The 13,369-nt window shown below is 39.6% G+C and overlaps 1 protein-coding gene across 2 annotated transcripts in view; it reads right to left on the bottom strand.

Moving 5' to 3' along the window:
- Positions 1 to 13,369, bottom strand: part of LOC126354775 (adenosine 3'-phospho 5'-phosphosulfate transporter 2) — a 50,728-nt gene that overhangs the window by 31,971 nt on the left and 5,388 nt on the right. For both annotated transcript variants that reach the window (XR_007565381.1, XM_050004671.1), the window contains exon 4: positions 2,451 to 2,641. Coding sequence is in view for 1 of the 2 variants with exons in the window: in XM_050004671.1 (XP_049860628.1) it covers positions 2,451 to 2,641 (191 nt within the window). In the remaining variant the exon portion in view is untranslated. The remainder of the gene's footprint in view (positions 1 to 2,450; positions 2,642 to 13,369) is intronic.

The raw sequence follows: 13,369 nt of genomic DNA, 5'->3' as shown, positions 1-13,369 counted from the left end.
TATAACCAGCATGCAGCATTTTAGACTCCTGAGTACTACTTGCCACCCAGTGAACTGTAATTAGTTGAGGTTTAGTAATAGCCTTATCGATGTCTCTGGCCGGAATTCCACATGATAGAATAATTAATGTTTCTGAATGAGCTATAATGGTCCCATATAAAATTATGAGACAAAATTGCTAATTATTAATTATGTCAGGAGTAATAAGAGTACTGTCAATGCACACATACAAAAGTACATACACTACACTAGTTTTAGTCAACTAACTGGTCCTTCCTCAGGTAGAGAGAGGAATAGACTGGAGAAGGTTAAAAAGGACAGGCAGGTAACTCAGAATAGGCTTGTTCTATATCTAAATACACCTACGTGTTCCGCATGGTGCATGGCATGGCATGCACCCTTAATCCCGCCAATCGTGTCCTTTTTTGTTACACTTGCAAATAAAGTGAGGAAAAAATCACTGTCTATATGCCTCCATTTGAGCCCTAATCTTTCTAATCTTATCTTCATAGTCTTTATGTGAGATTCACACTGGTGGCAGTAGAACTGCTCTGCAGTTAGCCTCAAATGCCAGCTCTCTAAATTTTCTCAATAATGTTCCTCTAAAAGAATGTCACCTTCCCTCCAGTGATTTCCACTTGAGTTCCCAAGTAGCTCCATAATACCTGCATGTCTACCAAACATACCAGTAAACAAACAATGGAAACTCCATGTAGGAATATCAACAATGTAGGAAAAGAAAGATTGCTGAATGAGAGTTTCACTCTGCAGCAGAGTGTGCACTGATATGAAACTTCCTGGCAGATTAAAACTGTGTGCCAAACCGAGACTCGAACCCGGGACCTTTGCCTTTCGCGGGGAAGTGCTCTACCAACTGAGCTACCCAAGCACGGCTCACGCCCGGTCCTCACAGCTTCACTTCTGCCAGTATCTCGTCTCCAACCTTCCAAACTTTACAGAAGCTCTCCTGCGAACATGGCAGAACTAGCACTCCTGAAAGAAAGGATATTGCGAAGACATGGCTTAGCCACAGCCTGGGGGATGTTTCAAGAATGAGATTTTCACTCTGAAGTGGAGTGTGCGCTGATATGAAACTTCCTGGCAGATTAAAACATCCCCCAGGCTGTGGCTAAGCCATGTCTTTGCAATATCCTTTCTTTCAGGAGTGCTAGTTCTGCAAGATTCGCAGGAGAGCTTCTGTAAAGTTTGGAAGGTAGAAGACGAGGTACTGGCAGAAGTAAAGCTGTGAGGACGGGGTGTGAGTCGTGCTCGAGTAACTCAGTTGGTAGAGCACTTGCCCGCGAAAGGCAAAGGTCCCGAGTTCGAGTCTCGGTTTGGCACACAGTTTTAATCTGCCAGGAAGTTTCAAGACAGATTGCTATTTACCATACAGAAGACATCTCAGGTGTAACAAATGTAGCAGCCTGCCTCTGGATTGCTTCGATGTCTTCCTTTAATCCTACCTAGAGCAGATCCCAAACACTTGAACAGTAATTGGCAATAAATCACATTAGTGTCCTTGATGTGGTCTCCTTTACGGATGAACCACACTTTCCTAAAATTCTCCCAAGAAACTGAAGCTGACCATTCACCTTCCCTACTACAGTCCTTCCATGCTCATTCCATTTTGTAATATTACACCTAGATATTTAATCAACATGACTGTGTCAGTAGCACACTACTAATGTTGTACTCGAAAATCTTGGTTTTGCTTTTCCTAATCATGTGAATTATTTAACATTTTATTACGTTTAGTGCTAGCTACCACACCAACTTCAAATTTTGTCTATGTAATCTTGTATCATCCTACAGCCATTCAATAATGACACCTTCCCATACACAACAACACTATCTGCAGACAGCTACAGACTGCCGCTTACCCTGTCCACAAGATCATTTATGTATATAGAAAAAAATAGCTGTTCTATCACACTTCCTTGGGGCACTCTGATGACACCTTTGTCTCTGAGGAACACTGTTGGGAAGACATGGGGCAACCTCTCCTTCCTTAGAAACAATTAGTTTCGAGAGCTAGTGTAGTGCATGTACTTTGATATGCGTGTTTCAGCAGTACTGATATTTCTCCTGAAGGTTAGGTCTGTCCAGTAACTCTGTTTCATGATTTTATGCTTTTCTCCAGAAAATTTTCTTTTGGTGCTTATAACTGTTTCAGTGTGTTATGTTTTAGGTAATCATCCAACAAAGTGCTCATTACTGAATAAATATCAGTAGCAGGTAAAGGTTATTGAGCGACCATTACATTAGTTCACAAAAACTTTATTGTGAACAGTTGTGTATTGAAACAATGCAATTCCAGCTGCAAAGCAATAGTGAACATACATCAAACAATGCACAAGACCACGGTTAGTAAAAAGGAAAAAAAAAAGAAAATTTCAAAACCTAAAACACACAGAGATAAAAAATTATATTTAGCAGTCTTAATATATTACCTCTGAACAAAAATTGATTCCTTTGTGTAAATCACCAGTGAAAAACATAACAGACAGTAGGTACAGGAATCCAATGGAGTATGAATACAGCACAACTTCACTGTTTGCTGCTTTGTACTGTTTCATGGATTTCTCCTGAACATTTCCAATAGCAGCATCACACAAAAGCGCACAGGAAATCATACACACTCCTAAAAAGTAGAGAAGTGTAATTGTGGTAACAAAAACAGAGAATGACAATCACAGTACAGATGAAACAGAGAAAATACAGAAAACAGCTTACACTTACACAGTAAATGCAACATTTAACATAAACTAATTTCTTCTAGGTGGACCCCCATGGCCTCAATAAATTTGAAGGAGAACATTATTTATTGTCCTTGTTTCATCAAAAAATCATGTGCCACACATATTTGTGCACAGCACAGTTGTCAATGGTCACAATCTTGTAATGTTTACTGCAAATCACACTATATACACTTTTTTTGCTACAATGAAGATAATTTATCAACATCTGTTACTACAGTTGCACTTGAGAACGAGTGGTGCCCGAAACCAGTGATGTAAATAAAATAATTTAAAATAGGCCCTAGTACAACAACGTCCTCCTTCAAATGTATAACATAAGTTTCTAACATTTTATCAGTAAAGTACTTAGGGCTGTAACATTTTCTCAGATTCAACAATGAATATGGACACAGCTCCCAACTTACAATAATCATTTTGGTCTTTTTCCCAAACATTTTGGGAAATAAAAGGAAATTTCAATGCTGGTCTTGATGCAATTCCAGTCTCACTGTTCCAAACAGCAGCTTCAATTCACCACTACTAAACCACAGCAATAAGAGAACAGTAATTTATACACGATGTATAGTATTCCGATAATTAAAACAAAAATGGAAGCTTGTATGTAGACTTTTATTTGGGTGAAGTGCAACTGGACAGCAAATAGGCAAAGTGAACATTTCCCTCTGCACCAGCACGTACACAGTTTTGAAACGTCCTAACAACGTAAAAAACTGTGCCCGACCAGCATTCAAAACTGGAGCCTTATCTTTCATGGAAAGTGCTCTTTCCAACTGAGCTATCCAGGCACAAGTCAGACCCACCCTCATAGATTCAGTCTGGCCAATATCTCTCTTCCAATTTTTCAACATTTAAAGTGAAAACTTCATTCTCTCATAGGATAAGTACTGAGCAACAGACAGGTACACAGAAAAGCATGCTCATGCCCAGAAGTTAAAGAACTTCTGAGATCCACAAAGAAGAATTTTGTCATAGTGATACTGTGTATGGTAAACTGTGGCAGGATAATATGAAACTACAAATGGCAGTATGTTATGGGGTAAAGAGCTCACAATAGTCAATTTGAAAGAAGATCTCAGTTTAAAATTCCTGACTACATGTTGTGCACATACGGTTAGCCAATATTAATGATGCAAGATACATAACACTAGTTGTGACAGGGTTATTGTCAGACTAGCAGCCATCCTACAGAGAGCAGTTGCAAGTTGGGTAAATCTGCACAGGACCTGTCTCATCTGAGACCTGCCGGCAGCCTCATTTCAGGGTGTGAATACATATCACCAGCTTTGAAGGGTTCCTCTACACATTGAGTGACACACCAACTGTGCATGCCTTCACCATATGTAAATGCCCTGCCCAATATGATCTGACAGAGCAACACTGTGGGGAGGCATGCTACAATCCAGCTCCTTATTCTGAAGAGAATCCAGTGTCAGTCTATCCCCGATAGCTTCAGTGCTCTGGCGACTGGGGACAAATATTCAGGCAACTCAGGAAGTTCAGAACCAGTCTAACAGTACAGGGCTTAAGGTGAAATCTAAATGTAAGAAGAAAACTTTTAAGAGGACCATATCTTATTCTTGGATAGTAGTCACAGTAGAGGAATACCTCAACTAGTAGAGAACTATCTGCAAAATTACTACCAGGTAACCAGTATTTTCATACTAGGAAGTGAAAGGCTCAGCAACGTAACCCACAATTTAGGCTCTGTTAGGATTGGTCTAGTAACTGGAACACTTTTACAACTGACTTCTTTGTTCCCTCAGCAAGTATGTACTTTGCGGACCATCTGTTGCTACCTTAAGAAATTCTAAAGATGAAATTAGAGCATCTACATGCCCCCCCTCCCATACTCTGCTAAGCTGATCTGCCATTTCATAGTTGGTGTAAACAATATTGTTGTTGTTCTGGTCTTCAGTCCAGAGACTGGTTTGATGCAGCTCTCCATGCTACTCTATCCTGTGCAAACTTCATCTCCCAGTACCTGCTGCAACCTACATCCTTCTGAATCTGTTTAGTGTACTCATCCCTTGCTCTCCCTCTACGATTTTTACCCTCCATGCTGCCCTACAATACTAAATTGGTGATCCCTTGATGCCTCAGAATATGCCCTACCAACCGATCCCTTCTTCTAGTCAAGTTGTGACACAGAATTCTCTTCTCTCCAATTCCATTCAATACCTCCTCCTTAGTTACGTGATCTACCCATCTAATCTTCAGCATTCTTCTGTAGCACCACATTTCAAAAGCTTCTATTCTCTTCTTGTCTAAACTATTTATCGTCCATGTTTCGCTTCCATACATGGCTACACTCCATACAAATACTTTCAGAAACGACTTCGTGACACTTAAATCTATGCTCGATGTTAACAAATTTCTCTTCTTCAGAAACGCTTTCCCTGCCATTGCCAGTCAACATTTTATATCCTCTCTACTTCAACCATCATCAGTTATTTTGCTCCCCAAATAGCAAAACTCCTTTACTACTCTAAGTGTCCCATTTCCTAATCTAATTCCCTCAGCATCACCCGACTTAATTCGACGACATTCCATTATCCTCGTTTTGCTTTTGTTGATGTTCATCTTATATCCTCCTTTCAAGACACTATCCATTCCGATCAACTGCTCTTCCAAGTCCTTTGCTGTCTCTGACAGAATTACGATGTCATCAGCGAACCTCAAAGTTTTTATTTCTTCTCCATGGATTTTAATACCCACTCCGAATTTTTCTTTTGTTTCCTTCACTGCTTGCTCAATATACAGATTGAATAACATCGGGGAGAGACTACAACCTTGTCTCACTCCCTTCCCAACCACTGCCTCCCTTTCATGTCCCTCGACTCTAATAACTGCCATCTGGTTTCTATACAAATTGTAAATAGCCTTTCGCTCCCTGTATTTTACCCCTGCCGCCTTCAGAATTTGAAAGAGAGTATTCCAGTCAACATTGTCGAAAGCTTTCTCTAAGTCTACAAATGCTAGAAACGTAGGTTTGCCCTTCCTTAATCTAGCTTCTAAGGTAAGTCATAGGGTCAGTATTGCCTCACGTGTTCCAACATTTCTACAGAATCCAAACTGATCTTCCCCGAGGTCGGCTTCTACCAGTTTTTCCATTCGTCTGTAAAGAATTCGCGTTAGTATTTTGCAGCTGTCACTTATTAAACTGATAGTTCGGTAATTTTTACATCTGTCAACACCTGCTTTCTTTGGGACTGGAATTATTATATTCTTCTTGAAGTCTGAGGGTATTTCGCCTGTCTCATACATCTTGCTCACCAGATGGTAGAGTTTTGTCAGGACTGGCTCTCCCAAGGCCGTCAGTAGTTCCAATGGAATGTTGTCTACTCTGGGGGCCTTGTTTCGACTCAGGTCTTTCAGTGCTCTGTCAAACTCTTCACGCAGTATCGTATCTCCCATTTCATCTTCATCTACGTCCTCTTCCATTTCCATAATATTGTCTTCAAGTACATCGCCCTTGTATAGACCCTCTACATACTCTTTCCACCTTTCTGCTTTCCCTTCTTTGCTTAGAACTGGGTTGCCATCTGAGCTCTTGATGTTCATACAAGTGGTTCTCTTATCTCCAAAGGTCTCTTTAATTTTCCTGTAGGCAGTATCTATCTTACCCATAGTGAGATAAGCCTCTACATCCTTACATCTGTCCCCTAGCCATCCCTGCTTAGCCATTTTGCACTTCCTGTCGATCTCATTTTTGAGACGTCTGTATTCCTTTTTGCCTGCTTCATTTAGTGCATTTTTATATTTTCTCCTTTCATCAATTATATTCAATATTTCTTCTGTTCCCCAAGGATTTCTACTAGCCCTTGTCTTTTTACCTACTTTATCCTCTGCTGCCTTCACTACTTCATCCCTCAAAGCTACCCATTCTTTTTCTACTGTATTTCTTTCCCCCATTCCTGTCAATTGTTCCCTTATGCTCTCCCTGAAACTCTGTACAACCTCTGGATCTTTTAGTTTATCCAGGTCCCATCTCCTTAAATTCCCATCTTTTTGCAGTTTCTTCAGTTTTAATCTACAGTTCATAACCAATAGATTGTGGTCAGAGTCCACATCTGCCCCTGGAAATGTCTTACAATTTAAAACCTGGTTCCTGAATCTGTGTCTTACCATTATATAATCTATCTTAAACCTGTCAGTATCTCCAGGCTTGTTCCATGTATACAGCCTTCTTTTGTGATTCTTGAACCAAGTGTTAGCTATAATTAAGTTGTGCTCTGTGCAAAATTCTACCAGGCGGCTTCCTCTTTCATTTCGTACCCCCAATCCATATTCACCTACTATGTTTCCTTCTCTCCCTTTTCCTACTACCGAAATCCAGTCACCCATGACTATTAAATTTTCGTCACCCTTCACTATCTGAATAATTTCTTTTATTTCATCATACATTTCTTCAATTTCTTTGTCATCTGCAGAGCTAGTTGGCATATAAACTTGTACTACTGTCGTAGGTGTGGGCTTCGTGTCTATCTTGGCCACAATAATGCGTTCACTATGCTGTTGGTAGTAGCTTACCCGCACTCCTATTTTCCTTTTCATTATTAAACCTACTCCTGCATTACCCCTATTTGATTCTGTGTTTATAACCCTGTAGTCACCTGACCAAAAGTCTTGTTCCTCCTGCAACCGAACTTCACTAATTCCCATTATATCTAACTTTACCCTATCCATTTCCCTTTTTAAATTTTCTAACCTACCTGTCCGATTAAGGGATCTGACATTCCACGCTCCGATCCGTAGAACACCAGTTTTCTTTCTCCTGATAATGACATCCTCTTGAGTAGTCCCCGCCCGGAGATCCGAATGGGGGACTATTTTACCTCCGGAATATTTTACCCAAGAGGACGCCATCATCATCTAATCATACAGTAAAGCTGCATGTCCTCGGGAAAAATTACGCCCGTAGTTTCCCCTTGCTTTCAGCCGTTCGCAATACCAGCACAGCAAGGCCGTTTTGGTTATTGTTACAAGGCCAGATCAGTCAATCATGCAGACTGTTGCCCCTGCAACTACTGAAAAGGCTGCTGCCCCTCTTCAGGAACCACACGTTTGTCTGGCCTCTCAACAGATACCCCTCCATTGTGGTTGCACCTACGGTACGGCTATCTGTATCGCTGAGGCACGCAAGCCTCCCCGCCAACGGCAAAGTCCATGGTTCATGGGGGGAAACAGCGAATAGCAAAATAAATATCCAAACTGTAGTATTTTAAACAGCGAATAGCAAAATAAAATACTACAGTTTGCATATTAATATAAAAGATAAATTTCTCACATTCACACAAGAAAATAAAAGGATAGATGGAATTTCAGCAATAATAGTTGTGCATGTCAGAACATCACATGCAAATTGCTGAAATCCGACATTCACCTTGGTACAAGTTGACATTGTTCTACTGTAGAACCAACACAAGGACAGCAGGAGTGGCTTTATATGCAAAAAGACGTTCAGTCTAAGGGACCTCAGATTAGTGAATATTGCGTTGAATAATTGTTTGAATTTTCAGGTTAACTTCCATTCAGAAGGCTGTTGCACTCAGCAACTGTTATATTGACTTGTAAATAATAGATTTCAGCTATCAGTTGTCCCTTTTAAATTTTATTGGGAGATCTAGAAACTAGCCATTCTTAATGCATTATCATTTTTGCTTCATCCACAGTTAATTGAATTTTGTCCCAGAATAGTGGTTCAAGAAACACATAATCTAATATGTTACCAACCACTTGCAAAAAATATCTCTGGCTTCATCAAGCAACTAGAGACAGTTTTAACATGGTTATGCAGACTTAACAGGATAAGTACTGTTTGTGTAGACTTAAATGTTGATTTTTCTATCAGGTAATACTGATGGAAAGCAACCTATAATCATTTACAAACAGCTTTGGATGATTTTCCACAGCAAAATTTCCTACGAAGATTGAAGAGGACAATGTAACACTTGTTGAAAATTTGTTTTAAGACCCAAAACTACCTTCTGCGATTCAGTAATTGGTTTATCTGACAAAATGGTTAAATGATGAAGGTAAAATTTACTGACCAAGTTCAGTTTAGATCATACAAAAATAATGCATTGAAATCATCCAGTAGAGTATTAAAAAAGATGAACCTGTGCACCGTACTAAAAAGCACTCCTAGAGTTCAACAAAAACACTTTGAGACATTATTAGAGAAGGAAAAAAAATAGCAATGTAATTGATACTGAGTCCACAGATATCAGTTGTGGCAGAAATGATTATACACTAGTCACTGGAAATGAAAACTGACAATTACTTTCTTATATTAGCAGGGTCTGTAACTGTGGTCTATGAGTAGAACACTGACTAGTAATCAAAATGTTTTAGGTCATGGGTTCAATCCCAGTTACTACTTAAATTTAAAATAAAAATTATCAGCAACACCAGCTGAAGACTTACAATATAAGAAGTCACTCTCATTATGCCAACAGTCTTCGCAAAGAGGGCACATGAGCAATCAGAGGTTCAGTGCACTGTCTTTTATTTGGGGGTAGGAAACTGCCCCTAAAAAGCAGAAGAATCAGCAGTGATCAAAAGTGTGATTAGGCAGAAGGCAAACGGGATCTTCTGGAGGGGAACACTAAGGGGGAGGTGATCACAAGAAAAAGATTGAATAACCAATGAGAAGATAACACACTACAAGTTGGAGTGTGAAATGTCACAAGTCTGAATCTGGTTCCTCAGTCCAGAAATAGTCAGTGAAGAGAAACAAAAAGGAGATAAGGATTTCTAGAGCACAAATGTGGAGCAATATCAGGAGGAGCAGCACAAACAGGTACAATGGGAGTAGGATTTGTTATGAACTAGAAAGTAAGACACAAATAGTCAGTTTCTGTGAGCAGTTCAGTACCAGCATTACTCTTATTATTACTGATAGCAAACGATATACATGCCAACATCACAAGCAGAAGATGAAGAAATAGAGAAACACAAGTATGAGGATGTTGAATGTATAATTCAATATATAAAGGGAGATGAGAAACTAATATCATGGATGACTGGAACACTGCAGTAGGGAAAGGAATGGAAGACAGAAATATGGGAGAATATGGGCATGGTAGTATGACTTGGAGAGGAGAAATGCTGAGTTCTGGAATAAATTTCAGCTAATAATACTGGATGTATTGTTCAAAATCACAACAGGAGTGTGTATACTGGGAAAATGTCTGGAGTCACATGAAAATTCCAGCTGTAATACATCATGATCAGTCAGATCAGATATAGGACTGTCACGCATACTGAAGAGCAGATACTTATTCATATCACAATTTAGAAATAATGAAGAGTAGGCTGAAGTTTAAATGAATTGTCAGAAAGATTCACTATGTAGATAAGTGAAATACATAAGTACTGAGGAATGACAATGTGCATCTGAAGTTCTCTAAGCCTGTACATACTGAAGTAATGAATACCGCGATAAAGCTTACTTCAAGAGGAATGGGCATCTCTAAAAAGCACAATAACAGAAGTTGGGCAGACAAATATAATACAAGGAAGGTAACCTTGGTTAACAGAAGAAATACCTCAATTGTTCAGCAAAAGAAGGAAGTACTAAAATTTTCAGCAAACGACAGGAATATTGCAACACATGTTACTTAGGAGTGACAGGAAAATCGAAAGGAAATGGTTGTTGAAAGTGCTGGCTCAGCAGACAGAAAAGTCAAAACAACCTTTGGAAAAATGAAAAGTGTGAAATGAATTCTTCTCTGAAGTGCAGAGGAGACAGAAGATAAAGGGGGAGAAACTGTCTCGTGACATGATAAAAGAAAAAGGAGCTGGTAGGGAACATAAAGGGGATACAGTATTTGACTCAGAGGTCTGGAAGACTTGTGATCAAATAAGGCAAAAGACCTAGATAAGAGTCCACTGAAATTTCTAACTCAATGGGGCAAATGACAGCCTAATAACTACTCAAGCTGGTTTGCGGAATTTGTGAAACTAGAGATACCATCATGCTATGGCGTAAAGACGAGCACCAGCACACCAGTCTTGAATGGCAGAGCAGAGAGGGCTGTGAAGAAGACGTCAGCCAATTGCACAATGACCGACCTCTCCAGGACGACAATAAAACAGCAGCAGTCCCTATGTGAAGAGAACATAAGTGCTGCTCCTGACTGGCTGTGGCCTGCTTCTACAACAGCATCAAGATTAGGCACTTCAAGACCAGTGACTTAGAAATTGCATATACTGAAGAAGCTTGATTATTTTGTCTCTCGCCCTCTGCTTGCAACACATCTACATCGTTCTCAATGTTAAGTATTGTCATTGTTCATTTCGTAATAAAACTCATTAATACGATTTGTTTGAATTGTTTGTCCAGCAATTTGAGAAAACATGTTTCCTAGACACCCTATATTTGACGACTAAGCAGGATTCAACACACATCAAAGTTGCTTACAAGAATAAAATACAGAGGAATATAAAAGAAAATTGATGATGTGTTAGATAACAATTGGTTTGGCTATCGGACAGTTAAAGGCACCAGAGGGGCTGTTCTGAAATTGCAATTGATAATAGAAGCAACATGTAAGAAAAATCAAGACATGTTCATCGGAATTGGTTGGTCGATTTGGGGAAGGAGACCAGACAGCGTGGTCATCGGTCTCATCGTATTAGGGAAGGATGGGGAAGGAAGTCGGCTGTGCCCTTTCAGAGGAACCATCCCGGCATTTGCCTGGAGAGATTTAGGGAAATCACGGAAAACCTAAATCAGGATGGCCGGACGCGGGATTGAACCGTCGTCCTCCCGAATGCCATCGGAATTGTTGGCCTACAGAAAAGAATGGAAGACCAAAAATTAAGTGCTTTCATTAACAACCGTGTAAGACAGGGGCACAGTCTACTGTTCACATTGTGGAAGCAATGACTGAAACAAAAGAAAGGTTCAGGTGTGGGATCAAAATTCAGGGTGAAAGGATGTCAGTGCTAAAATTCACTGATGACCTTGTTATTCTCAGCAAAATAAGGAAGAATTGTAAAACCTGTTCAATGGAACAAAGAGCCTAATGAGCACAGACTGCAGAATGAGATTAAACTGAAGAAAAACGAAAGTACTGAGGAACAGCAGAAATGAGATTGGTGATAAAATTAACATCAGAACTGTGGATGGCAAAGAAAACAAAGTCTGTTATGTTGAGAGCAAAGAAAAACATGACTGACAAAGTGAAGAAGGCATAAAAGGAGCACAGGCAAAGAATGTATTCCTGGCTAAGGAAATCATTTAGATCAAATATCGACCTGAGTACAAAATTTCTGAGAATGTACGTTTAGAACACAGCACTGTATGGAAGTGAATCATAGATAGTGGAAAAAACTGGGAAAGAGGAGAGTTTGAAGCATATGAGATGTGGTGCTATAGAAGGATGTTGAAAATTAGGTAGAATGATAAGACATAAAATGAGGAGTTTCTCTGCAGCATCTGTGAAGAGAGGAATGTGTCGAAAATATTGACAAGAAGAAGGAACATGATGATCAGATACGCGCTGAGACGTCAAGGAATAACTTTTATGGTACTTCAAGGGGGCTGCAGTCAATAAAAACTGTAGGGAAAGATAAAGATTAGAATATGTCCAACAAATAACTGAGAATGTTAGGTGCAAGTTCTACTCTGAGATTGACACAGGACAGGAACATGTGGCAATGCTGGCCAAGAAAATTCATCCATTTGCAAACAACCAAAAACAGATACATTACATTTACTTGTGCAGACACTGCATGCACCAGCGATTGCACTGGTTTCAAAACTACAACCCCAGTGGGGTTAGGAAACTCATCAGGCCATTTGAAAGTAATAATTCTGCTGGCTATATTTGTGTTTTTAGTTGAATATAAAATACTTTTGCTGACTTGCAAGGGCTACCCTCCAATCAACATATTACCACTAATCGGAGACCTACTTCACTCTTTCCACCCCTTGATAATTGTCTATCAGTTCAGCCTTCATAAAGAACTCTCCACAGAAAAAGCAATGCAAGACCTCATAGATGAAGTGCTGACAGAGCTAAATGAATAAAATAATCCTGTTGGTGATATTTTGTGTCCTTGCCTTGGCTGGATCACAAAATTCTATTGGGCAGTCTGAAGCATTATGACATTAACGGCTGTCCCTCTTGCACTGATGGTGTCTTAGTTTTATAACAGAAAGCAGAGGGGCTCGCTGATGGAAATTGTCACATGCATGAAACTAACTCAGAATAGGGAAACATAACATGGGGTGCCACAAGGTCTGAACAGGGTCCACCAGAGCAGGACCATGATGATGATCTGCTCGTGTCAGAATAGTGGAAGTTGGGTCCCCATCCCTCCCAGTCTCTAGCCCCTCACTCCCTTTCCCTTTCTGCATGTTTCTCTATACAAATTTTAAAAAAATTATAATTTTTTATACCACAGTTAATAAAAATGAAGCATTACTGAATAATATTACTTAGATGAATTATATTTATGAAAAATATTGCATACAACAAATTAAACGTATTGTTGTAGAAAGCTGAGCATAAAATGTGTAAATCCCCCCCCCCCCTTCCTCAAAAACAGATATCAAAAATCTATAATATTTATGGCAGCTACTGAACTCTGGTTTCAGT

Source organism: Schistocerca gregaria, chromosome 3, assembly GCF_023897955.1.
Source record: "Schistocerca gregaria isolate iqSchGreg1 chromosome 3, iqSchGreg1.2, whole genome shotgun sequence".
NCBI lineage: Eukaryota > Metazoa > Arthropoda > Insecta > Orthoptera > Acrididae > Schistocerca > Schistocerca gregaria.
This window is presented reverse-complemented; position numbering and strand designations above follow the sequence as displayed.